This window comes from Podarcis bocagei (genome assembly GCF_964188305.1).
Source record: "Podarcis bocagei genome assembly, chromosome: 6".
Classification (NCBI taxonomy): domain Eukaryota; kingdom Metazoa; phylum Chordata; class Lepidosauria; order Squamata; family Lacertidae; genus Podarcis; species Podarcis bocagei.
In genome coordinates, this window is record NC_138130.1 from 49,759,094 (window position 1) to 49,786,952 (window position 27,859).

At 43.6% G+C, this 27,859-nt stretch overlaps 1 protein-coding gene across 4 annotated transcripts; it reads right to left on the minus strand.

Moving 5' to 3' along the window:
* Positions 1 to 27,859, minus strand: NDP (norrin cystine knot growth factor NDP). Of its 4 annotated transcripts, none has more exons than XM_081199494.1 (4): positions 27,808 to 27,859; positions 27,013 to 27,158; positions 6,732 to 7,090; positions 1 to 892 (listed from the first exon to the last, which is right to left on the minus strand). In XM_081199494.1, exons 3-4 carry the CDS (start codon positions 6,948 to 6,950, stop codon positions 665 to 667), a joined length of 447 nt encoding a protein of 148 aa, XP_081055620.1. In that variant the 5' UTR covers positions 6,951 to 7,090; positions 27,013 to 27,158; positions 27,808 to 27,859; the 3' UTR covers positions 1 to 664. The 4 variants fall into 4 exon arrangements, with proteins under 4 accessions (XP_081055620.1, XP_081055618.1, XP_081055619.1 ...); XM_081199492.1 differs by having other exon boundaries at positions 27,654 to 27,845; XM_081199493.1 differs by having other exon boundaries at positions 6,732 to 7,087; positions 27,013 to 27,845.

Sequence of the window (27,859 nt, forward strand, 5' to 3'; positions counted from 1 at the left end):
TTGTTGTTCAATAAATTTTCTGTTATTTATTTTGTAACTGCACCTAAACCACAATAAATTGTCCAGCACTTGGCTGCCAGACCAGATAAAATATAACTTTTACCATCAATACAGTCCATTTCCAAGGCCAATATAAACTAATGGGCATATTTAAAAGATACAATAGGCTTCTGCATACAGGGACGGAGTCTTTCTCTTCTTCTAAAATAAAACATTTCCCACATAATAGCATCCAATGTACATATTCTATAATGTCTTTCGTTCTTTTTACTTTTACTGGCAGGGCGCTCAAAATGAAGAGTCATAATTTCTCACGGGCCCTTATTCAGGATTTAAAGAAATACTGAACCAGAAAAACTACCCAAAGTATTTTCCCAAGAAAAACAGGTTTCTAAAAACCAGTCCTCCGCCACCACAAGAGGGTTTTTTTTCTTCAGCATAGATATACATTCTGATGTCTGTTCATGATTTGGCACATTCCCAAGCAACATCATGATTTGCTTTCTGCAGCTCTGAAAATTAAATCCATGCTTAACTGGCCTTGGTTGTGTGAGACCTATAATAGCAAGTTGACGAAAAGGTGAGCCTTGGCTGCTGTTGCTTCTGAGAATTCTGCTGCAGACCATGTGTCTCTCCCACTCTTTCTGCTGCAGAAGGTTTGCTCCTAGGAGTTGCACTCCTCACAGTGGCAGGAGAGGATGTAACGGTAGGTGGCCGTGAGCCTCATGCCACCTGAGCAGCGCAACCTCATGGCTTTCAGCTTGGAAGTCTGTGGCTGGCAGCAATGGCACGTGGAGCGGAAGGGCTGTTTCAGGACCGTACTGAAGGACACCATTGGTTCGGAGCGTGATGTCTGAGTGCAACGTCCCTCACAACGAGCTAGCAGCACCATCTGCAAAGGAAGGAGACAAAGGAATCAAGGAACGGAGCCCCAGAGCAGTGCAGATTTGTGATGCCGGAAGAAATTGTATCGTTCATAACTACCTGGTTCCTGTTAAGCAGCCCACTTCACAACCCATTTAGGCCTAATTGCATTGTGTTAATAATTTAATTATGGATATATATACTCTAGGGACGCGGGTGGCGCTGTGGGTAAAACCTCAGCGCCTAGGACTTGCCAATCGCATGGTCGGCGGTTCGAATCCCCGTGGCGGGGTGCGCTCCCGTCGTTCGGTCCTAGTGCCTGCCAACCTAGCAGTTTGAAAGCACCCTTGGGTGCAAGTAGATAAATAGGGACCGCTTACCAGCAGGAAGGTAAACGGCGTTCCGTGTGCTGTGCTGGATCGCCAGATGCAGCTTGTCATGCTGGCCACGTGACCCGGAAGTGTCTCCAGACAGCGCTGGCCCCCGGCCTCTTAAGTGAGATGGGCACACAACCCTAGAGTCTGGCAAAACTGGCCCGTACGGGCAGGGATACCTTTACCTTTATATATACTCTGGGTCTAAGTTTTCTATCACATCAGCTACATTTTGTATACATTGTTTCAGCATATCTGGGTTTTTTTAAAATATAGAATGCTTTGATTATGGATCAGGAGGGGTAAGATATGAAGTGTTGCAAACCCAGTCATGTGATCTAGCACCCGTGGCCAGCTGGAAATGGCCAATTTTGACCCCAGTTCTTTTCCTAGTCCAGTTGTTTCCTGTCTATTCCTCTAACGCACTTAAGCAGAAAAAGGAATCTACGGTAGTGCTTCCGAGGCAGAGGCATGTATGTGTGCAATAATATTATAGATATGACAGCAGTCTAATTAAAACATTCTTAGCAAAAGAAGAAGAAGAAGCCATGCTCTTGCCATTGCTGATGGTGAGCTCTGCCCCAAGATGCTGTTACAGAATTTCTTCTTCCCTCTGGGATTCTCTCCCAAAATTCTCCGCTCTATTCATGGGTAATGAAATGCCTCACCCTATCCACTGCCCATGAATAGCATGGAGAATTATCTCTCAACCCTAGGCTTGCTACTGTTATAGAATTAAATACTGATTGGCATTCATTCCTCTCTCTTGTTTTTATGGACCATAGTTCCCCAGACACAGATGATATCTTCCAGATTTAATAATAATATAAAGGAGTCTTGTGACACACAGTGACACACAATGCAAATAGACTTTTGTCAAGCAAAGCTTATGCCATAAGAAACTTTTCAGTCTTTAGGTGAAACAAGACTCTTTGCTAATTTCTTTGCAATAGTCTAACACTGCTATCCTTCTGGAAATCCCTTACTGATTGTATGTAATGCTTTTAGAGACCACTTGCCCTATATTCCTATCTGGCCCCTGGGCTCAACTGGTGAGCCCTTGTTGGAGGTGTCACACATTCAGTATGTAGGTACCACGAAGAGGGCCTTCATTGCAGTTGCACAGGCATTGCTTTAGATCAGGGATCTGCAAACATTTTCAGCAGCGGGCCGGTCCACTGTCCCTCAGACCTTGTGGGGGGCCGGACTATTTTTTTGGGGGGGGGATGAACAAATTCTTATGCCCCACAGATAACCCAGAGATGCATTTTAAATAAAAGGACACATTCTGCTCATGTAAGAACACGCTGATTCCCTGACCATCCGCGGGCTGGATTGAGAAGGCGATTGGGCCGGATCCAGCCCCCGGGCCTTAGTTTGCCTACCCATGCTTTAAGCGCTGTTCTTTCTACTGCTCTTTCTACTCAGGCCTCCTCCAGCTGAATTGTTGTTTTCAATTTGCAGTTGACATAATCTTCTATGAAGGATTTACAGTATATTATGCTTTGCAGTTTTCTTTTATGCATTTTTTTAATGCACCTTACGTATTTTTATATGTTTAGTCTACATTATCCTATATATAGTATAATATAAGGCTGGTATCAGTCGTTTGCTTTTTTTAAAGGCTGAACAGAGAAGGCAAGTTCATTTTTAACAGGCAATAATGGGGACAAATCTCCGTATGGATTTTTGAGCTGGTTTTTGCAGAGAAAAGAAGGGCAAATGGTCAGCAACAGCAGCAGGTGTTGGAGCTACAATCGATGGCGCTGCCTCTCTTCCCCACTTCCATGGAGGAGAACACAGCAGAAAACTCAACAGCTGCTATTAAGCCACAGCAAGTTTCTCCAAGCACAATATTTCAAGCAAAAACACCTTTTTTGGCATTTTCTCATGTTTCTAAATGAAAAAGGAAAGGTTGGCCAAAAATCACTTGAAACCATATGTAAACCACATCTACTACATTTGGATCAAAAGAAAACTGGATCTGAAGCTGTCATGGAAGGAGGACATGTGTGGACTCAAATTAATTTCATATCCCTTAAGAAAGGCAAGTGGTGTGTTTTTACCTCAATTTTGCTACCAACTGAATGTAATTAAGAATATAAGAAGCTGTGTTATACCGAATCAGACATTGGTTCACCTAGTTCAGCGGTGTCTACAATGACTGGCAGTGACTCTGCTGGGTTTCAGACCAGGGTCTTCTCCAACCCTGACTTGAAGCTATCAGGGATTTAACTTGGGACCTTCTGTATGCAAAGCTGATGTTCTACCACTGAGCTATGACCCATCCCCAATTACTGAAGGGCCATTCCACCCCACTGCCCTACTTTCAGTCCACATGGGATTATTTCTCAATAGCACCTTTTTGTCTCTTTGTGATGAGGTCTACAAGGTAACCACAAAAAATACACTGATTTTTATTTTGGGGGATATTGTCTTGAATATATGAAATATATACTAATATTAGCAATTCATAAAAATAGGTAAAGGGGGCATCACCAAACAGAAGGAGACCAAAAGGGGGCCAAGGACTCAAATTATATTGAAAAATTGAAATGTATTGAATAATAAAATGTCTTTAGAAAATGCCTGATACATTCTGGTAAAAAACTTTCCTCAAGTGTACAATATTACAGTTTTCCTGTCCTGTAATAATAAGAACAATTTGAATATTGTAAGAGGGGGAAATGGATTCTTGTGCCCTACTGAAACACAATTTTCTAGGGACATTTTCATATTCTATAAATTTTTATTTTTGAAAATTCTTCTTGAGGTCTTCTTCTTCTTCCTCCTCCTCCTCCTCTTCTTCTTCTCCTCCTCCTCCTCTTCCTCCTTGCTAATAATTCACAGACGCTAAAAATCATATGGACTCAGCAGGAGGGCTACAGAAATTTCTGGTGGCTACAGGGAACCAGGCAGAGGGCCTTCTCGGTAGTGGCGCCCGCCCTGTGGAACGCCCTTCCAGCAGATGTCAAAGCGATAAACAACTACCTGACATCCAGGAGACATCTTAAGGCAGCCCTGTTCAGGGAAGTTTTTAACGTGTGATATTTTATTGTATTTTGGGTTTTTATGGAAGCCGCCCAGAGTGGCTGGGGAGGCCCAGCCAGATGGGCGGGGTATAAATAATAAATTATTATTATTATTATTATTATTATTATTATTATTATTATTATTAGGAAACCTCTGGTCTTTCCCCCCATTATGGAAGCTCTGCTTTAAAATATAGTGGTAGTACCACCACCTTGAAGGAAAGACTGTCTACACGGTCAGTCACACTTTCCCCTTAATACATTCACAATATGAAACATATCAGGAAGTCTGTAACAAATGAAGTTGTCTGGCTGAGAAGGGAATGACTAGATGACGTACTTTAAAACAACCTGAATGACAATGACAGTCCTGAACACTGAGCTGAGTCAGGAAAATTTCCACACAATACAAAACAATCTCCCCAGCCTACATTGTGTCTTTTCAGTGAATGCAGCAACTCAATCAGCACACAAGAAAATATAATCCGGATGAGTGTGGCTAATTTCCCTATTTTAGCTGTACGTATTTGCTTGCTTGCACTCTGGTAGATTTCTGGTTGCAGCTGGTGAACATGTTAGTATTTTTAAATGGTATATTTTTCAATTTATAAATGTACCTTTCAGAGCATTTCTTGCTGTCACATTTTCTAACGCAACTCTGCAGCCATAAAGGCTGAGTGCCTATTCACATAATCTATTTTGTGTCCCTGCAGGCAATCCATGCCTTCTCTAGGAATGTGCTCATGTGGAGAAACTTAATATATATGAACTGACAGATCAAAAATATGTCAGCAACAATTTCTGTGACTGGAGTGGTTGGAAAAATTGCCACCTCACTCCAGGGAAGATGAGCTGACTAGATTTGCAATTGGCCAATTCATAAATTTCTTCAAGCAGGTGTATCAAAAATTATACCACATGAATCAGAACTGGCATCGTCATGGGGCAGTTACTTCAGACAAGTTTCCAGAAAGAGTGATGATTTTCTTGCCTCCAAAGAACAGTGTGACTACTTTCAAACACTGAACAGCAGTTCAGGCCTTGTGGCAAATTGCTTTTGAAACTGAGGAGACTTTGAGATATGGCACATAGGTCTGCAGTGCAAAGGGTGGGGAGTAAAAAATGACAGCTCAGCCCCTTGTGGGAGGCATCTTTTCAATATTTCACTCCGGAAGCAAAAATCTCTATGATCTGTCCTGGAATCAGCCCTTTTCATTTAAAAATAAAAATAAAAGTCGGACTTCTTAAGAATCTCCTTGGAACTTCACAAACACATATTTGTACTGACATCATCTCCTCTGCTTCTCCTGCAGAAGAAGCGTTCTTTGTGTGAGTGATCAGTTACACTAGGGATGGCAAAGCAATGGCACTCATGATGATGTTTGACCATCATTCTTGACCATTGGCTATGCTTACTTGGTATGACAGGAGCACCTGAAAGGCAATAGGTTGGGAAAGGGCGAATTACACCATCAGTTTTCTGGATGTCCATCTGATTTTCAGTCTGTGGTATTCGGAGGTATCAGCTTTATTAATTCATTTATTTTGCAAAGGATTAGATGTCATATTTCCCTTAATTCAAATGCAACCAGTCATGGCTGGAGAAGTTCACTTCGGCTACAGCCCTATGCCCACTAAGCTCCTAACTAGGGATGGTGGGAGTTGCACTCCAACCATAGCTGGAGACCCAAGTTTGAGAAACACTGCATATGCAGTACTGGGATTTAATATGATTTTTTTTAAAAAAAGTTTAGGAATATAAAGACTGGTTTACCAGAACAGCTCAAGACATTTTGCCACCTGATGTGGAGAAGCAAATGGTGCCTTCTACTCCACCCACAAGTCAAAATTCACAGAGCACCAAGTCAGCCAAGTTACTTTAGCACCTGAGGCAGCACATCCTACAAATTCCTTCCTTCCTCCTTGGCAGTAAAAAATGTAACAATAATAAATTTGCTACTGTTTCATGACTTCCAAAACCGGCTGCTTGAGTTGGCTGCCTCACTCTGCCTAACGGTAGACCTGGCCCTGAGGTGGAACTATTTATTTTGTGCTTTTATCCTGTATTTGTATCTTGTGAGCCATCCTGAGGTCTTTGGATGAAGGGCAGCATATAAACTTAATGCATAATAAATAATAAAAACAATATTTCAACACACCAGTTTCCAACCCCTCTCTTTCAAACTACACACACACAGAATTTATATACACTCTGTTTGAGGGGAGAGGAGTAGATAACACCATTGCACATAAGATGAATAGCAGCTGCCACTTTAGATGATGTCATCACACATAGCTGTGTACAATTGCGAATCAGCATGTGCAAAACTGCACTGTGAAAAATCGGCTTCTGTGTGCTTCAGATATATGTGTACACAACACATTGTCCTCCCTTTTATGTTGTTGGTTTTTTATGGTGCTTGCATGTAAGAAAGGTCGAGAAGTTTAAGATAGCACTTACCTTTGAACTGCACTTGTACAAAGGGTGGCTGATGGAATCCACATAATGGTGCCTCATGCAACGGTCTGGGTCTGAATCGATCATGAAAGTACTGTCTGTTTTACTGTCTGTGTCTCCCATTATTGCCAGAAGGGACAGCATGGAAATGGAAGCGGCTAATACATGATTTCCCATCGTTGGAGAACTTCTCGGGAAATACAGTAGAGGGAGGCAGAGCATCAGAAGCACTCTAAAGACTGAGGCCCAGTCCCTTTCGAGGAAAATGAGAGCTCTGTGCTAAGTCTCTGGCTTGTCATTGCTGGTTTTGAGTTAGGCATTTGTGGAGGGTATAATCCATCAGAACATCTCCTGCATGGCTGCTGGGATAGAAAATAAATAAATTAAGATCCTGGAAAAACAACAAAATGGCCTCTAGAGTGAACTAGGCATAAATAATAATAAAGCTCAAAAGACCGGTGTTGGCCAAGAAAAACTTAGTGAGCAAACATCATCCCATTGTAGGTGTGGTGGAAGAAGAGGTCAAAGCCTCTTCTATCAATGTTTTAATAATAAGGACATTTAATATTGCAGAAAATGTTTTTATGCAATGAAGTCTCCGGTTGGTTCTGTTCAATGTCAATTATTTAGCAAGGCACCTGAGGATTTCTGAACATTAAAAGGCCTGAGGATTCGCATGAAAAATTGAAAGGTGTGTTCCAGAGGATTAAAGAGAGTTACATTAAAGATGGAAATGTTGGCTCAAAGCAGAAACGAAAATTAATTCACTGGGCTCATCCCTCTCTCCAGTGATCTGTTCAGCCATTCTAATCAGTGATTGCCCCAACGATAGGCTTGCTTTTTTGTGCTCTGCACACAGCTGTGTCCACTGAAATGGGCTGAGATGTAGGGAACATATGTGAAAATAATTGTGCAGTCTTGCTGCTAGCAAAGAGATCTTACCTACACATCCACAAAGGGTGCGTGAGCACACACACGGCATGAGTTTGAGGGTGAGTCTCTGGAGCTAGGGGGGAAAGTGCTTGCCTTCATAAGTAGGAGGGCACCCAAGTTTCAGAAATACTGATCTAAAACAAATCTGAATGAGATTTTACTAACAGGAGGTTCTGTGACCATACGGAGGGCACATTATAAGAGTCAGTTTTTTCCATCTCAAAGAAAGAGATGGGAGCCACTACTTGACTATATTAAATTTGTTCACCTGTATGGAAATGTTTATTTACTTGCATTAAGCCAAAATAAATAAATCCCAAGAAGCTCCAGCAAATAACCCCCAAAGCCACATTCATTTGCTTTAAGTCACACTAGGATCAAATCACATAGTGCACCAAAGGTTGGGGACCTTTATCAGCCTGAGGGCCAAATTTATTGGCAACGGACGAGACTCTGATTTTTGCACAGTAGGCTACATTCCAGCACTACGGATGCCAGAGGCTTCTACACACAGACACACATCTATCCATCTCTCTATCCTCTACCCAGGCATGTAAGCGGCATTATCACAGTTCAAAAGCACATTCAAGCTAGGCAGACGCTCTCAAGGAGTGTACCAAGCAGGTTCAATGGGGGATATCATGTGAGGATCAGATAGAGAGATGCAAAGGGCTGTGAGGCGTGGAGGCCGCTCTCTGCAAGGCCTTTTCCACCTGACCTAGGGGCGAGGCCCAGACTCACCCAGCCCTACTGAAGAGGCTCCTCATGAGGTTGGAGGAACATCACCTGGCTATTGTTTTATTGATTTAATATGCTTTAAACCTCTTTGAGATTTTTATTAAAAATATAAAGCAGTATAGAAATTAAAAAATAAAAATTAGGCCCCCAGGTTTCCCACCCCTGACATGAAGTATCAGTGGTGGCATTTCATCAAATGATAAGGGCTAGAAACATATATTCTTTAAAACCTCCTGATATTCCTGCTCGAGATAACTGGTGCTTGAAAATCTGAAGTTCTTGACACTGAAAGAATAGATGTCCTGTTGTACTTTCTCTTTTTTCACCAAGAGTTGTTTTATATATGTTTTATAACATGTACATTAGAACATAAGAAGACCACCGCTAGATCAGGCCAATAGCTCATCTAGTCCAGCTAACCCAATGTCTGTGAGAAAGCCACTTCCGCGATCCCATAGGAGGTGGGGTTGCGGGCTTCACGCCCCTCCCCCACTCTCGCAGGGGCTGGCTCCAGCCCCCGCGATAGCAAAAGGAATCCCCAGCCGCATCATACCCCGGGCCAGCCAATCGGCTGGTTCTGGGGGCGGGCCTCGGCCATTTAAACCCACGGCAGCCGAGGCTCCTCTTCTTTCGCTCGCTGCAGCTGACCCGGCTTTCCCTCCCGCCCCACCCTATTTAGGCTAGGTTCTCTGACGTTGCTATGAACTACGGTTGGTCGCCGTCAAGGGGCCTGGTAGGAATTTTTTCCAGATGGCAGATTGGCACCAGCCATTTGGTTTTCGCCTACCTCATAGCAAACCGTCACTACTCTTTGGTATTGGCGGTTAGGCATTGGTGGGGGTACTGTTCCATTGTTATGAAAATGTAGGGGGGAAGGAATGCCATCACCTTCCCCAAACAAGGGTAGTCCGGTAAAGGATTCCGGGGGGCGTGGCCCTGTCCTAAGCCTAGGGAGGTGTGGGCCCATGGCACGCCCCCATGCGGTAACACCGGTGAGAGGTCCTAGTCGACGTGCCTCAGCAGGACTCCTCCCACTGGTGATTAACCCTTCCGGCCTAGGAGCCGGTTAGTAGTTAGGACCAATGCCTAAACCAATGCTGCTCAATTCCTGTAATCAATAAAGTTGTGGCCTAATTTGACCCATTAAACTGAATTCTTGTGTCCTGTGTCTTTATTTCCTTGGGGGGGGGGAGGCGGGAACTCGCCACGCAAGCATACAAGCAAGACATAAGTGCCAGAGCACTCTGCCCACCTACAGTTCCCAGCAATGGCTGACAGAGAAGTTGAAATATATAGATGAGCCACCTGATTAAATAGCAACAGCTGCAGATCTTACAACTTCAGCCCCACCAATAAACCTACCAAATTCATTTTCAATAAGCATATAAGATATGTCAGTCAAGTCCAACCAACCAATATGAGAAGAAGAAATAATGTTAATCAGTGAGCAGGTCTGGCCAAAGACATTTTGCTGCTTCCCACATGTCTAGGTGCATAAAGGCCAAAGGCAGCCAAGTTATTTTGGCATCTGGCGCAGAAAACCTCGCAAGCACCTCTCCCTCTCCCCTTCCTTAGCTGTCAAAATACAATAAACAGAAATGGAATGAAATAATAGCCGTTAAGTACAAAACCCATAAATTAAATTAAATAACCCTAAATTAAAGGATCATAAATTTAAAATACAATAACCATAAATTTTAAGAATCATAAATGTGGAGTACAGTAACCAAAAATGAAAGAATCATAAATTCAGAACACAGAAATCATGAATTAAAAAGCCATTTGCTGCTCTTTCATAACCCCAAAACAGCTGCATGTGGAGGCTTCCTCACCCTGCCCAATGGTAGGACTGGGCTGGCCATTGAATTCCTACTGAAGGACATAGAAGGCTGCTCCCCTGTTCCAACCACTAGCTGTTTGCCCACCTTTCCTTGCTCCAGGTAGATAATTTGAACAGTGACATGCCTCTTGTTGGCAAGCAAGCTAAAGGACATAACCCCAGGTAATTAGCCCACAGTCTGAAGGCTGGATCCAGCCTCCCAAGTGGCCTCCCCTATCCCTCCCCACCATATTCTCAATCTGGTTCACTTACTCAAACACAATTTGTGAATGGAAATACCTGCCTGCAGGGGCAAACTATATGGCAATAGACCGTGTTTAGTTTAGCTTGAGAACAGGCTTCTCCATGTCTTTCCTAAGACCTACTTGTGTTATTGTTCATCTGCTCTGTCCAATGGACTGCTGAGCCATGTGGTGGCATACTCACCCAGAGGCTGCTTTCTACCACCAGGGGAAAATATGCCAGTTTTGATTTCAGTTTCTCTCCCTTCTGTTTCTTCACATTTCCAAATCAGTTTTCAAAAAAAAAAGGCCTTGTGAAAATTTACCAACGTCTTTGTAAGAATTTTTCCTAACACGTGCACCTTTGTCTAACAAACACTTTCTTATAAAACAATCTCCACTAACATAATTTATTTTTGCATGCTATTCTCACCAATATATGCATTTATATGTTCATTTTATCCTCCTCTAGCATTACATTACAGTGGTACCTCGGGTTACGAACTTAATTCGTTCCGGAGGTCCGTTCTCAACCCAAAACTGTTCTTAACCTGACATGTGTTTTCACTAATGGGGCCTCCCGCTGCCACCGCGCCGCTGGCGTGTGATTCCGTTGTCATCTTGGGGCAAAGTTTGTAACCCGAAGTGTTTGTAACCCGTGATGTTTGTAACCTGAGGTACCACTATACTTGGATAAAGAGTGGCATTGCAAAATTCAGATAAACACAAATTTTGGAAGGACAGCTCAGTTCTTTTCATTCTGGAAGTGTCAGATTAGAAAGCTTCACCTTTGGAGGTGAACGGAATCAAATTACTCCCATCTCCCATCCCTACCCAACACTACTGGAGAACAAGCCTTTCTTGGTGGTGAACTGGGCAGGGTTGACTTGCGTGGTGGCACTTAGAAAAGCCAGCGACTGCATGGGCTGATGGAGGAGGCTGCAGGGTTCTGCAGAGAATCCTACAGAGCCTCCTTTCAACTCTGTGGTGGTCCTTGAAGTACTAGCTCCAAATAAGCTGCTATGAAAAAGAGGCCAAAATTACAGAAACTGCAATAAAGATGATTGTATACATTTACAAGAAATGTGGTGGGAAAGTGAAAATTACAATTGCGGGCCCTGCAAGAACAGGGTGAGGAGCGGCTCCCATGGAGGCCTGCCATAACCTTCCCCACCCCCTCTGATAAGCTGCCACTTCACTAGACATGACGCTGTGCTGCTGGGTGTCTATTGCCAACACAGCTGGGCGGTTTTTATGCCAGGCATCTGGCTGCTCACCCAGGCCAAAGCTCTACCTCTGTTTCCCAGGTCAGCTGGGTATGTGGGGAAGCTGGTGGATTCTTCTAGGGCTTATGCTTAGCATGAACTACCATACTTTTTAGGGTGTGCCCTGTGCAACAGTTGCAGGTGAGGCTAAACCACAATCCTATGGAAACCGCTCAATAGTTATCTGCATATGCAGGCTGCCATATCGTAGCACCAGAGGAAGATAGAAAGCTCAATGTTCTACAATAGGAGGGCCACTCGCACAGCATTTTAAAACAGGGGCACAGATGTGCATGAAATGTGTGTGTGCTGATTTTGATGAGTAGGTGATCATTTAGAAATGATCACATTAATTTGAATAGAAAGACACAATACATCCCACCATAGTGAGGAAGATGGTGACCAGGTGACTTTTGTACCTTCTCAGTCTCCTATCTATATAATAGGCAACTTCAAGGTCTCTTCTCTACCTTCCTGTTTAAAGTGGGCTTAGGATGGATGGCCCTTCAAACAAAGGACTGGCAGCCCTTCAAATAGAGAATTGTCCTCTGTCATGCAGGACACATGCCTTCTTTACTCTACAGAAACACTGTCAAGCATCTGCTTGGGCTTGGCTCCATAGGGTGGGCCTGCAGGCAAAACTGACTACTCACTTCAGAATATAGGACGAATGAGTAAAACACCCTTAATAGTTAAACCTATTACGGTCTGCAACGCAACTTCCTATTTTGCTTCCAGCACAGCCCTCCCATCTCCGGAGCTGGAGTTTTATTTGGAAGAGTTTCTGCTTGTTTGCCTGATTGATTTGTTGCTCTTGCTGCGGAGCCTGCCAACCTGATGCCAGGTTTAGATCTAATAATAGGCATAAAATTCAAGGAGCTGCTAGCTGTGCAAGCAAATGGCAGCCCTGCACGAGGCAGACTCTCTGCTCGGAGCAAGTTCCTTCCCACTAATCCCGGTGTGACCTGTGTGCCTGCTGGAGAATCGCAAGCAAATGGACCTCTTGCAGACTCTCTTCCAAGCACTCTGCTTCCTTTTGCCATGAAACCACTAGGAAGGCCTAAGCACAATACTCTCCCTTAGCCTCTACACACACTCTCTCACACACATACAATATCAGTGGTGAGGGAGGAGATCTACAACAACGGGGTGATTGTAAGGAGTTCAACAAGGTAATGTATCTGAAGTAGTTTGAACACACTATAGTGCGATATCAATCCTATTTCCTGGTTTGATTTATACCTTGCCTTTCAGAACAACTCCCTCCCAGCACATCTTGCAGTGCAATATAATGGAATAATAAAACCACCAGAGTAAATAAAAACAGCAGCTGAGGGCTAGTGCTACTAGCTACAGGGGAAATTAGGCAGACACAAGAACATGTCTGAGGGCCATGTTCCTTCCTGGTAACTGTGGATTTAGGATGTGTGTGTGTGTACATGGGTGTAAACAAGGGGATCTAGGAACATGAAGTCCATGTGGAAGCACCGATGGGGCAGCCTCGCTTTCCCAGCTTCCAGACACATCTTGCTGGTGCTTCCTTGGTGCTTACTGTCTTTGCCTGGCAGGCAGACGGTATGTCATTGAATTGTGACAATGGCTCTTGTTGGCCTGGATACAGGAAAAAGAAGTGTGTGGCAAAAGTCAGAAACCTTTAACTTTTGCATGGGTGGAATATAGCCTGCTGTGCAAAGGTAAGACTCACATCTCCACACACTTCTGCCTCTTGCCCACTTGCTATTGACATGTGGCCCACAGAAGATTGACCAGGAAGAAATTTGGCCCCAGGCTGGAAAAGGTTCCCCACTTTCTGCCTTATAGGAATCTGATCTGGAGCCTCCAGCCAGTGCGCAAAGCATAATGTGCTTTCTGACCAAGCCCTGAGCTATGTTCTCTTTGGGGCAATTCCGATGCAGGCGGCCACCACGTGGAACCATTTTTCTAACCACCTCTTTGTGAAGCCATAACTTTTATTGCAGTCCTCCATGCAAAATGAAACTTAATCAGCACATAAAAGAGGTTAAGTCATTGTTACCAAATATCCAAAAACTAGAGAAAGGTTTTCATATGAAACACATGCAAGGTTTGGCTGCGCTAGGCACTGTTCCGTATGTATGCCTGAAAGGGAACATCAGATGGAAATTAGGGGGGGTGCTTGAAAAACTGCTAGATAAAGAACATCAGGGGTCGGCACTGAGTATTTTCTCTTCTGCTAATGTTCGTGCCATTATATTGATATTGGATATATGCTAAGTGCTATGCCCTCTCGAGCGCCAAAATTTAAATTACGGCAACGATTTCCTCTTGCATTTTTCCTTGCAATCTATCAAGCCCTCATTTAATGCAACATTCAACATTGCTCCACCCTAATGCTGCTTTAAACAGAACCAACGTGCTCTGGCACAGTAGTGTGAAAGGGACTTAGCAAGAGAAAAAGTGTGCTTTGGCTCATCTCCCCTTTGTTTCCATGTGGCACAGAGAGAAGAAGTGCCCAGTAGGTCTTGCCCTTTGTCGGTAAATAAATATTCCTGCAGTGGGATTGTTTCCCTCCCCCTTCTTCATGCTTCCTTATTTAAGCATTTGTGCACGGCTGATGACTGGGCAGGCAGACAGTGATGCGAGTGCATTTGAAACCCTCGCAACTGCATTGTTGTCCAACTTAAAAATGCCGGATGAAGTCATAAAGCAGCTGTGATCCACTCAGAGGGAAAGAGGTGAAAATAGAGAACTGAAGCCACATAAAAGTCAATTCCAAACAAACTGAAATAATTGCACCCCACCCAGCACGGTTTTGTATGGATACCAAATTTAAACATTCGGGGCTAGATCCTGCCTGACATAAAGGACAAGAGTAACTCTGGCTGCAGCAGAACTAACGTGATCTACTTCTGTTGAAGCTTTGGCCTGCCATTCACACACGCTAATCCAGTGTTATATAAACAGCATTCTGGACGAGAGCAAGGAGGCACCGTAGTCAGATTGTCCAAAAGTTAAGGGTGGGTCTGTTAACTTCTGGCCCTTATGTCCTCGATGACGCCCCCTCTTAACTGTCGAGTACTTCCAATACAAAGACAGAATCCACCTGTGTAGTCAGTTCTCCAGCATAACCCCGTCATTTTGAGGAGGATGTCGGAGAGTAAGATTTCACTGTCATTTTCTGGAAGCCAGTTCTGCTATGTAATTTGCTATCACTTTAGCCTCTTTTCCTCTGAGTGAGCAGCTGAAAATGGTCTTAAATTCAAAACATTTTCTAAAACCCATTTGCTCTAGTTTTATAGATTTTTTTTTGGTGTAAAAGAAAGGTTTACATCTGAAACGCCTGTTGCTTACTTCTCCACTGGCGAGGAATTAAGAGAATCCTTGGTGCTTATCAGCAAAGAAATGGGGAGGAGGGATACCTTGTTGCTTGGGACCCTCCCCCAGAGATTCTACTCGCCTTGGAGAACATCCATATGGCTCATGCCTCTACAGTCAGTTGGACACTGCAATGCCACTAGAAAAGAAAGCATCTTTTCACACCCAGAGACCATATTGCCAATAGTGGGATGGAGACTCTAGAGACTGCATGGTCTATGCTGGTTCCACAATGTCCCTATCAGCTCTGCAACTGGACAGGGAACCAGCATGAAAATGCCCAGCCTAGAATTTCCATGAGGTTAAAAAGGTAAAGGTACCCCTGCCCGTACAGGCCAGTCTTGCCAGACTCTAGGGTTGTGCGCTCATCTCACTCTAGAGGCCGGGAGCCAGCGCTGTCCGCAGACACTTCCAGGTCACGTGTCCAGCGTGACGAAGCTGCTCTGGCGAACCAGCACCAGAGCAGCACACGGAAACGTCGTTTACCTTCCCGCTAGTAAGCGGTCCCTATTTATCTACTTGCACCCGGGGGTGCTTTCGAACTGCTAGGTTGGCAGGCGCTGGGACCAAGCAACAGGAGAGCACCCCGCCGCGGGGATTCGAACCACCGACCATGCGATCGGCAAGTCCTAGGCGCTGAGGTTTTACCCACAGCGCCACCCGCGTCCATGAGGTTACTAACCAATAAAATTTCAGCTATAAACACAGTATGCCTAAAGTGTCAATTATTATTCTGTACCTTAGCACCATCAGTCATCAGACAACTAGTTCACTGCCTTACTAGTTACTTGAGAACTTGGGATGGCACTGATGAAATTTTATCCAAAAATACCCATTACCAACTTCTTTAAAAGTAATCATAATCATATGATAAGCATGTCACCTCTCAAACACAGGAGAATAGACAGCATTTTGAAAGTAAATGAAGAGCAATCCAGGCTGCAATCTTTTACATGCTTACCTGGGAGTAAGTCTTATTGAATTCATTGGGACATACTTATGTTTAAAAATGCATAAGATAGCACTGTCAGAAGCTTACAAGTCCAGATATTTTTCTATACATTTTCTTTTCTGTCTGAAAGCTTTTTTTAGTTCAGCAATATATGGATAGTAACTTGATTGTGGGCATTGCAGGATAATAGCTTTGCACTGGGGAAAAATTGATTGCAACTGTTTACAACAGACATAGTAGCATCAAGACCTCTAATCATGGAATTGCACCTAACAGTGATATATAGGAGAAAGACCACAAAGTTGAATTAAAATATCTGGTGTCAGTTGGACTGATATTTGGGGCAAGAGTTCTGCTCTGGCTTGCAAGCCAAAGTGGAATGGACTGTCCTCTTCCCATCTCCATAGAAAAAGGCACAGTTAACGTTTCTTCTCTTCCCCCCAACCCCCACCCCGACCTCTGTTCCCTGTTGGCCTGGCAACAGCTTCACAAGCTTCACTAGTGCCGTCTTAATATGGTGATGTGGAATGGGTACTGTTGCTTGGCACAGGATTATTGAATGGACACAGAAGACAAAAAAAAGTTGTAGGTAGCCATGCTGGTTCATTCAAAAATATCTAGAAACCAATGCAGAAACCAACAAACATGTCGCAAGGTAAACAGCAAGCTTTCAATTTCTCCAGAACTCTTCTACAAGCTGGAAGGTAAAATTCTAGAGTTTGAGTTCTGATAAAATCTCACTGTGGCTTTTGGATTCTTTTCTCCCTAAGAGACCAAAATGACAACCTACACTTTTTGTTATTTGAAGACTTTTAAAACTGAAGGAAGATTATATTTTACTATGTGAAGATGGGATATGCCATCTGCATTTTGGTTCCTACAAATAATTCGTTATTATTTGTGCTAATAATGCTATCAGAGGAATCATACTCAATCCTCCTTTCAAAATTATTTGTGGCTACATGGGGGGGCAGACATACGGTTTCATTTCCAATCTGTGTGTATCTTGTAACTTCCTGCTAAACTACTGTTAACTTTTCATACCACAAATGCTCTGAGTTTTTGCTGTTCAGCTTTTGTTGCACTATAGCCCCTCCAGACAACATTAATGTGGTACTAATAGGGAAATATCGCTGGACAGCTAACAAAGTAGAATAAATTCACCACTAATGCACTATTATTGTGTCAACAGCATGTTGTAGAAGACATCCACATTGGAACACCCATATGGAGGGTCTCCCAGTTGGACTTCTATTGACTCTTAGTGCGCCACCCAAAATCAACCTCCAACGCTGCTTAAAATAAAAACTGCCAAACTTCTCTTTACTTCTGTTCTCTGCCTCACAAGGGATCCAGGTGCTGGAAATGGATCTGAGTAACTGCTGTATGTTATAATCTTTTTAATAAAAAAATATATATGGAGAACATTCATTATTGTTTCTTTATCCCAGCAGACTTTGGTGCAACCCAAAATCTGTTTCCAGATTTCAGGACGCTCTACTAGAGACTAATCAAATTAAGCCTGCCTAATGTGTCCTGCACTCCGTCTTAAGACTGTCATTTTCTGCAGACCTCTAGGTTTCTGCATAATGTCTAGCTCTCTCCCACTTTCCTTGTTTTGCTTAAGCCTGAAGAAAAAGCCTGGAGAACTCAAAAACTTGATCACTATTTAGCAGTAGCAGAAAGCATGGTGGGGCAGTGATGCTCCCCTGATCTCTGGCTGGTTGCAGCACTGCTGGTAGAGTGGAAGGGAGAAGGCAGCAGCAAAGTCCGCATGGCAGAAATCCACTCGGGGTCCCACCAGATTGGATCTTCCAGTGCATTTGCACTGTGCTAACCTTGCCACCACTTTGTTTCTCCACCTTCCTTTAAGCAGCACCAACATGACCAACCAAAGGCCAGGTGTATAGCAGTGATGACCCTCCAGACCGCCCACTCCTGCTCCTTAGGGATGGTTGATTTGCTCCTAATAGAAGACAGTATGTAATATGTAGATATGCAAGTGTTTTTCAGTCACTCATTGCTTTTTCTCTTGAGGAAATCACTGGGAAATTTCCACAAAGCATGAAAATAATAATAATGAAAGAAAACAGTGTGTCACACACACACCCAACAAAAACCTCATATAATTCCATTGCAGTGTACCCTTGTCAGGAATTAAATCCTTTCCTTTAGATTCATTCAGTCAAACTTGTCATTTCCTTGAAGGAAGGACTGGATGAAAAAGGATGAAAGGTTCTCAGATATCAACTTGTTTCTTTTAACAAGGTGGGTGGCATGCTCTGAAGCTCCCATCCAGCCCCAGTCTGAGTGTTGTGGTAGTGATATGTGGGTTACTATCATGATATGACTGACCTTCCTTCACCAAACCAGACGCTGAACATTAACTCAAATCCTCAACTTGCCTGCAAGGCCATGCAAATGTGGATTATAGCTCTGCTGTATTAATAAGCATGAGAACCTTATTGGCAGACTCCCCTAACAACGATTCAATTCCTATCTATCTATCTATCTATCTATCTATCTATCTATCTATCTATCATCTATCTATCTATCTATCTATCTATCTATCATCTATCTATCTCTCTATCTCTCTATCTCTCTCTCTATCATCTATCTATCTATCTATCTATCTATCTATCATCTATCCAGCTGTCTGTCTCTAAATCTCTAAAATAATATTGATCCAGCGGAATTCCTGGTGGCTCAGAGTCCCATTGGTATGAGCTGGCTTCAGCATTTGATGGACAAATGGTGAGAAAGAATACATTGCCTGCCATTTAGATAAAGTTCCGTGATTGGGCGAGCTGCACCACAACATTCCAGCAAACAGAACGAGAGCCGGTGGAGCTTGGAAGTGGTAGTGCCAGTGCTACCCGGATTCTATTCTGAATTAGATTATGTGAAAAAAGAGTGAATATATAGACAACCAGCTGCTCAAAGGCTTACTACAACCTTGCTTTTATTGTTCTGCTAAGTTAGAGGTGCGGCATCAGAGGGATTCCATGCATACCGTCACTGAGAAATTTTAATATGTTCCACACTGACACACATAAAAAGGAAGTAACAGCTGATCATAAGTCAGACCAGGCGACAGCATCGCCCTCCCTCCCTCCTTCTCTTTCGCGCTCTCCCCATGTGGGAGCAGAATTGTGGGCCCTCCAGAATTGTGGGGTCCCAGGTGGATTCCACATCATAATCGGCAGGGGATCAGGCAAACGAGCTCATACAATTACATCTATGTTTCATTATGGAAGTGAGCATGTACAGTATTCGCTCCTCCCAGCAACCACCCAGAGTGGCACATAAAGTAGTGAATTACAGAGGCATGCCAGATCAAAGCTTTTGCAGTCCCCCTTTCTCAGATTACAAGAACAAAGGAATAGTCAGTGGCATGGAGAGGCAGTCAACTGAAAATAGGCAGCAACGTGATGAATCACTTTTTCTGTGCAAATTATCGTGTGGAACTCACTGCCACAAGATTTTTTTTTTCCTTAAATCGGAAACTTAGCAGGATTTTAAAAGACAGCAAGTGCCAAATGATTCACATTAATACAGAGACCAAACAAGAAAAGTTTGAAACATTTTTAAAGGATACTACCTAGCCTTTTGTGTTTCGGGACAAAAAGCAGATTTTAACTAGAAAAGTCTAAAGAGGCATTTGTTTGTTTGTTTGTTTGTTTGTTTGTTTGTTTGTTTGATTGATTGATTGATTGATTGATTTACAGCCTGCCTGTGAATTGAATGGTTCTCAAAGCAGCTTTTACATAAAGGTCAGACTCTTTGACTCTATTAGCCATGCCCCACCGGCTTCATAGTAATCCCTGCCTGAAAGGGTTTGAACAAGTACAATCGGCTTATGCATATTCTGCTCAGTAATATGGAACCCACAGAGTCAGGGCCTTTCTAGTGGTGGCTCCTTCATCGAGGATGCACATTTGACCCCCCCCCCACTCTCCTTTTCAGCTTTTAAATGGGCCTTGTAACCCCTTTGATTTCACACTGCTTTCGAGTTAAATGTGCTCCTTCAGTTCTTAATGTTTTCTTGTTTGCATCACTGATGTCTTGGTTCTGAAATTATTTTACTGTGCTTCCTGTGCTAGACTGTAGTCTGCTCTAGGGCACCTTCAGATGGGTACTGTATGTACTGCAGGTGGATGCAGCAGCAAGCATATTGCACTTTGCACGCAGATGTTGTAGATTTGTACTAGGAGGGCCTTCTCGGTGGTGGCGCCCTCCTTGTGGAACACCCTCCTTTCAGATGTCAAGGAAATAAACAACTACCTGACTTTTAGAAGACATCTGAAGGCAACTGTAATGAGTATGGGTTGCTCGTACGTAAGTTGCTGCCTCTCCTGGCTATGTTGCCTGGTTAAACCTTTCTGTCTGGACAGCCCTTCACTTCGTGGCTGCCTCAGTCACTAGCAGAATCCGTCAGTGGGCGTTTCTTAAACCTTTTCCAACATACAAGTTGTTTGACGCCAAGTCTCCTCCTACTCTCCCTGTGCGGAAGTCTTCTGCGCAGGGAGGGCGTGGGTAGCGGAGGACCCGTGCTCTCCCCACTGGTGTCCGGTGAAGAGTCCTGGAGCCCTCTCGCCGATTCCCCCATCTGCCCCCCTTTATCCCTGGTGTTGCGCTGATTTGCTTCCCCATCTGTTGAGCTGCCTCTCTCCCTGCTGGGCCCTTCTCCAGCATCATTTGAGAGCCTTCCCTCCGATGTCAGTTCCCTAACAGCAACCCTGTTTAGGGAAGTTTTTAACGTTTGATGTTTTCTTGTGTTTTTAATATTCTGTTGGGCGCCGCCCAAAGTGGCCGAGGAAACCCAGCAAGATGGACGGGGTATAATATTAAAATTGTTATTACTATCCCCTCCAGTACAGAAAAGCTCTTCGAGGCTTCTGCATTCTTGATTTTGCACTGCCTCCTTTGACTCCTCCAATCCTGCCATTTGCCCTCTCCTTCTCTTTTCCCCCCAACAGTGGAAGCTGCACTGTGATGCCATGCCGACATGCCACCCTGACCTTTCTTCTGGCTCTTGCAGCTGTGGCAGCAGCATTGGCAGCAGCCTTGCCACAGTTCTTCTCTCTCCTTCCTTGGCAGCAAGAAATCCAGTCCCTTCTCTCCCTTCTCCTTCCCTCCTTCCTTGTGCCCTGCAGCTGGGCTGACTCAGCCCCTACAGGGAAGGAAGAGGATAAAGCAAGAGCGACCACTACCAACACAGCCACACCTACACCATTGTTTCTCTTTCTCTGCCTCCCCCCCCCCAGCCCTCCCCTTACTGCCTGATCACATGGATCCTCCATTTGGGTTCTCTCTGCTTTCATGCAAATACCCATCTCCGACCAAAAGAAAATTAACAGGCTCACCAGCTGCAAAGCTTCCCCCGGCCCTCGCAACATGAGGGTCGCCCACTTCATTTAAGCAGGAGTTATTCACCAAGACAGCACTACGCTTTCACTTTTACAGTTTTTAATATTCAGGTTGTGCTTGCTTGCTTAACATCCCCTCAGTACGACAAAAACGGCATCAGCTGGAAGCATGCGGGACAGGCTTACGTCAGAAAGAAGCGGCTTCAGTGTGGCACATTGCCATGGCAGCATGGCACATGACCAAAGGAACATTTTTGGTTTGAAAAGTTGGTTGGTATTTCCTGGAAGCTATGGACCATGTACCCATCTCAAAGACTTTGAGGATGCAAACCAGCTTAAATTCAGGAGCACATGTAACCACTCTGATACCTTTATGAGCACAAATCATCCCAAATGCACATCTGGAAGGGAACTTAGATGGCTGCTTTAATTTCTCAGCTTAGAGCATCCTATACATGTCTACTCAGAAGTAAAAATAAAAAAATTCCTTCCAGTAGCACCTTAAAGACCAACTAAGTTAGTTCTTGGTATGAGCTTTCGTGTGCATGCACACTTCTTCAGATACTTCTTCAGATGTATCTGAAGAAGTGTGCATGCACACGAAAGCTCATACCAAGAACTAACTTAGTTGGTCTTTAAGGTGCTACTGGAAGGAATTTTTTTATTTTGACTATGGCAGACCAACACGGCTACCTATCTACTACTCAGAAGTAAGTCCTACTGAGTTCAATAGAATGTGAGCATGGGACTGCAGCCTTACTGAATTGATTTCATGTATACTTTATATTTTAACTGTGTCCATGAGCTGCCTTGCGAAGCTTTCACACTGAAAGGTGGCATGGAACTCCTACTGTGGTGGATTGGCTGCAGTGTTGGACTAGAACATGGGAGACCAGGGTTCAAATCCCTGCCGAGCCATGAAACTCACTGGTTGATCTAGGACCAGCCATTTTCTCTGAGCCTACCCTACGTCAATGTATTGTTGTCTGAGTAAAACTGGTGGGGCCCACCTTGAGCACCTTGGAGAAAAGGTGGGGTGCAAATAAATACATCTGAGAAGGATGAAGAACAGCATCCCTGCAGGATCAGACTTAGAGACTTCCTAAACCAGCATCATGTTCCCAACAGCGGCCCCCCAGATGCTGTTGGGAAGCTCTGAAGCAGGCCAGGTAGGCAGCACCCCTCCCCACATTTGTGCCCAGCAATTGATCTTCAAAGCTATACTGCCCATTTAGCCATCATGGCTAATAAATGCCCCGTGAGCTTGTCTAAACCTTTGAAAAGGCCATTTAAGGTAGCAACCATCATCACATCTCTCTGCGCTGGATTCCATAAGTTAAGAATACACTGTCCCTCTCCAAAGGTGATCCACTGCAGTGGTTGCTCAGTTCTACTTAAAGTACAACAACGTTTGATCCAGTCCTGCTATAAAGCATGTGCCTATTGGAAACAAAACACAACTACTCCAATTTGTTTTACAAACAGTCTTGATCACGAATAATTGTCCTGATACCATCATGGACACAAATAATCATGCATGCACAATAAAGAAGAAATCTCTTTCCTGAATCTCACTAAGTTCTGAGGAATCTCAACCCAGCAAACAGCTGCATGAGGACATCATAGTATTTGATGTATCATAGTATTTTAATATTCTTTTGGAAGCCGCCCAGAGTGGCTGGGGAAACCCAGCCAGATGGGCGGGGTATAAATAATAAATTATTATTATTATTATTATTATTATTATTATTATTATTATTATTATTATCTGAGAAGAGACAGTTCTTTCCTTCCACTGATGTAACAGTGTCTTTGCTGATAATGGTAGAAGCAGACCGCCAACAGCAAGCCAGATCTGACTTGAGTACATCAGTGCTTGCGTTTCTAACGCCATAGAGGCAGCTGTCTCCTCACCCTGACAATGTGCAAATTGCATTCTATTAGTGACAGTCAACTTGGATAGCTTTTGCATTAGCACTCCAATGTGGTGGTTATGGCACATGAATTCTGCAACCTAAACAAACTGTGTTAACTAAAAAAAGTGTGCTTATTTCATAGAATTTGTTCTGCTACTGCTATGCAAAACCCTTTGGGAGAACTGAACGTGCCACCCCGAAACATTGGAAACCTGTTCAGCTCAACTGTGGTTTCTAAAATTTCACTTTGTGTTGCCCACATGCTTGCAGGTTTATCGTTGCAATAATAAAAGCAATAGGAACCAAAAGCCAGTTTTAGAAAACAGAGATCCTCTGAAGGCTCAGTTCGGCACACTCATAGCACTGGATCCTATGCCTGCCTGCAAGGATCACACAGAATCCACACTGGCCTGCTTTTGAACCACAAATACATCCTCAGTGTTGCATGTGATAGATTTACAGGTGTGCTTCTTTAGAAGCGATTCACTGTGAATGGCTCTTAACAGGAGACGTGTAACAGGAGTTTCTGCCCTAGCCTTCCCATCTAAAATAATCCTCTTAAAATTTCACATAGCTTATGTAGCATAAGTCGTTAATTTCACAGCCACCATGAGGCATCTATGGTACTGTCAATGTTTAAATGGTGGAAGAGGCCATTTCAGACAGTAAGCATAACTGAGGGAAATTATTGCAGAATTATTCCTCAGCTACCCAAACAGAGCTAAGATGAAAATATAATAACCATCGTGGAGTCATTTGGGAGGAAAGGCAGGATACAAATTTAATCAATAAATGAAATAGATTCTTCAGTGCAAGGGCTATAGCTCAGTGTCACAGAAAAAGCTTTACATGCAAACAGTCCCAGGTTCAGTCCCTAACTTCTCCAGGCAGGGCTGGGAAAGATCCCTGTGTGAAATCCTGGAGAGCTGCTCTCAGCCATCGTAGACAATACTGAGCCACATGGTTTGATGTAAGGCAACTTTCTAAGGCAGGGGATCTCTCTACTGCATTAGGACTTTGTCTTTCGGTTCTCCAGCCTCTTGAATGACATTACACTGTTTTGGAATCCACAAATCTGATGCCATTTGCCTCCTTCCAGTGTATAATCATAGCAGTGATGACAGCAAGCGTCTGCCATTCAACGTCCATGCAAAAGGGGAGGTTCAGGCTGCACGAGTTTTAACTGTAGAACATGCTTTCACTTAAATCCAAATGCTTCTGCTATGTTCACCCATCTTGATCACATCACCCTTCTGGATCAATGGGTGGTACTCACTAGCTTTCTGCGACAAAACCAACAAACAAAGGGGGAGAGCCAGTAAAAAATGAAATTATCCAACTGCACGGCAGTCTTTTATTATTGCATGACACAATATTTCTATGCAGTTGGGTTGGTTGCTTCCATTATGGGGCCAGGGCTAATGAAGATGGTCCTTAGCCACAAATTTCAAACATATTTTGTAAGTTATTTTCTGTTATGTCTGTTTGCCTTGCTGTGGTTCACACATTTCCATTGCAAACATCACACTTCATACAGGGGAAATGTTATCTTTAAAATATTCTTGTATCACTTGCAGTAAACTTATTCTACTATTATTCTTCCTATTTCTTCAGAGTGAGGGATGAGCCAGAGAGCTTCGTTCACTTTTTTTTCCTTTCTGAATCTTAGACTAGCTGGCAGCACTCCCCTCAAATGCAGCCTTTAGAAAACACTTTCATGCCCACATGAAATTTATGCTACAATCATGCGTGCTGCTTTAAATATTCATTCAACTCACTGTCTGGTGATGCTGTTTTCTTCAGGAATTTGTCCACTAAATTTCCTCGATGTAGATGTTGCTGTTACATTTAACATGCTTTTAGCTTTTGAAACCCTAAATAACTTAAGACCACAATATCTAAAGGACTGCCTTGTTTCCTTGCTGCCCAGCAACAGCACTCCTCAGATGGGACACTGCTGAGAGTAACATATTCAGAAGCGCACTTTGCCTGTGCAAGATACCAGGCTCTTAGTGTTGCAGCTCCAGCTCTCTGGAATTACCAACTAGCCAAAAAACAGACAAGCACCTAAGATGATGATGTTTAGGCACCTACTGAAGACCTTATTGTTTAGGAAGGCTTTCTTTGAGGTGTAGCCCAGTCATTTATGGAAGATCAATTTTACATCTGGTGAAATGTTTTTATTGTTTTTAGAGCTTGTATGGATAGTTTTGTTGTTCTGGAGTTTGCTGAATTGCTCTTATTGCTTTTACAGCTGTTTTTTTTTATTATTATTATTATTATTATTATTATTATTATTATTATTATTATTACTGTGTGCACTGCTTCTATGGCTTTATGATGTGAAGCCACCTATACATTTGTACAGTGGCGTAGCGTGGGTTGTCAGCACCCGGGGCAAGGCAAGTAATTTGCGCCCCCTAACCCGTGGATTTGCGCCCCCTAACCCACACCCCCAGATGTTGTGCCCGGTGCGGCCGGCCCCCCTGCGCCCCCCACGCTACGCCACTGCATTTGTATAATAATAATAATGCAAATGAAAATTGTCATTACATCTTTGGTTAAAAAAAACCCCATTGTATTATTATCTCTCAGAATTATGCTGCTCTAAAATAGAACATTTGAAACCTTCCCCTCCAAAAAAGGGGGTCACATTAGTCTTACTGAGAGTAGACTCATTGGTTTCAATGAATGCTTGCAATATGGTTTAGTGAGCTATCACCCAGTGATTCCAGGGCAGCGTCAGAAACTTCTTTCAACAGGAGGTATGGGCAGACTGGCAAATTATTTCTGAGAGCTTTGCCCTGCTGGAGCATCCTTGGTTTGATCTGCCGAACAGACATCCCCCTGCATTATTGGTTGTGCTGACGGCGTAAGCCGACTGCTCAATATATCTCCTCTGTTCTGCAGCCAAGACAAACACTGTGGATTCCCTCGCCGTTCCTAACCAATCAAATGCACATATTAAATCCATCCTAATCCATAACCAGTGCTGTGCACCCCGTGGCAAAACTTCCCAGAAGTTTGGATAAATACAAAAGGGGGGAAAGGGGGAAAGGGGGGGAGATCCCAAACAAAACCTAAAACCTCGCAAAGGATGACACCCAACCCTAGAAATAAATATTGCCTATTGTTTCGAATTATTCCAAGCCCTCCAGCAGATGACTGGCAGAGGATCAGCATACATTAGTTGTCATAAAAGTAAACACATCTCCGTTTTAAAGCAGGAGCTTCGCCTGCGTTCATGGAGTCCCATTGTAATGGGACAAAGGCAGCGCTGGAGATACCCCTCAGCCCCGTTTTTGGACTCGCACAACTCAGCTGCCTGTCCCCCTTCCAGTTCAGCCTCGTACAAACGAGGGTCAGTGCAAACCGAGAAGCCCCTGCGCGGAGATGAGATGGATTTAATGCTGCAGTTATTTTATCCCCAGAAGGACTCATTCTTTTTTTCCCCCACTGACTGCCCCCTGGCATCCTCAGGAGACACATAATTTAAGGCACGCTGGCAATAAATAAATAAAAAAGATCTAGTAGGCAGCGAATCTTTAGGCAATCGCTAATGAAATCTGAGTTCGTGAACAATAAAGCAGGATATTTAAAGAGCGCGGGGCTGTCAAAAGACAAATCATTCTCATTAAGCACATTAAGGCGATATTTGGCGTTCTGATCCAATCTCTCCGTTCCCTGCCTGCTTACCTTTGCAAAACGCGCCGCTTTCACCTTCCTTTGGACTCCGGCAACTCAGAGCGAAAAAGAGGTCTTGTTACTTCCAAATGCTTTTGTTCTTCTGCCCCCCTGTCACATGGCTTGCCTTTTATATTTGCAACACACAAAAGTTAGGGCTGTTGTTTAAGCAGGAGAGAGAGAGAGAGAGAGAGAGAGAGAGAGAGAGAGAGAGAGAGAGAGAGAGAGAGAGAGAGAGAGAGAGAATGTCAAATGGAAAAGTGCCATTGCAGTCATATATCAATCAGGCGAGCGGCAGCGGCAGCTCACAAGCAAATGGGAATTCCACAGAAATGTGAAGCTCTTGTTATCTGAGAAATCACTAGACACCACCAGTCAAGCTTCCTTCTTCTGCACAGACTTCTCTCATTGGAGAACTGGAAAACTAGATGCAAATACACTGAAATTTCAGGATGTTTCCTGTGATGGCATACAAGGCTATGGAGGTTCAGGTCCAAACTTCATTCTGTCCCACCTAAATTTGCCAGATCACTTGGTCAGAGACAAGCTCATTTGCACCTCTGCTAATTGTTTGCCATTTCAAATTGGGGGGGGGGGAGAGAGAAATACTTTTTAGGAAAATATCTGCCAAGTGTAACTTCTTCCAAAGTCACCTTGATGAGGTTTTGTCTGAAGAGTAAGTTATTGATGCTAGATTTATGGATTGAATCCTGTGTGAGAGAGAGAGAAAGAGGTACTGACTTATTGCAGTTGGTCAGACAGGGCGTATTGTATTGCCTTGTCATTCAACTGAATGGACATGCATACATTTGCATCTTTCTCCTTGCTCTCTTGGAAGTCTGCTTTAAGCAAGCTGTCT

Excerpts from the sequence above, each read along its gene's own strand:
- NDP (XM_081199494.1), bottom strand. The coding sequence starts at position 6,950 with ATGCTCTGCCTCCCTCTACTGTATTTCCCGAGAAGTTCTCCAACGATG. Across the intron at positions 893-6,731 it reads TGTACAAGTGCAGTTCAAAG|ATGGTGCTGCTAGCTCGTTG; the intron begins GTAAGTGCTATC and ends CTTCCTTTGCAG.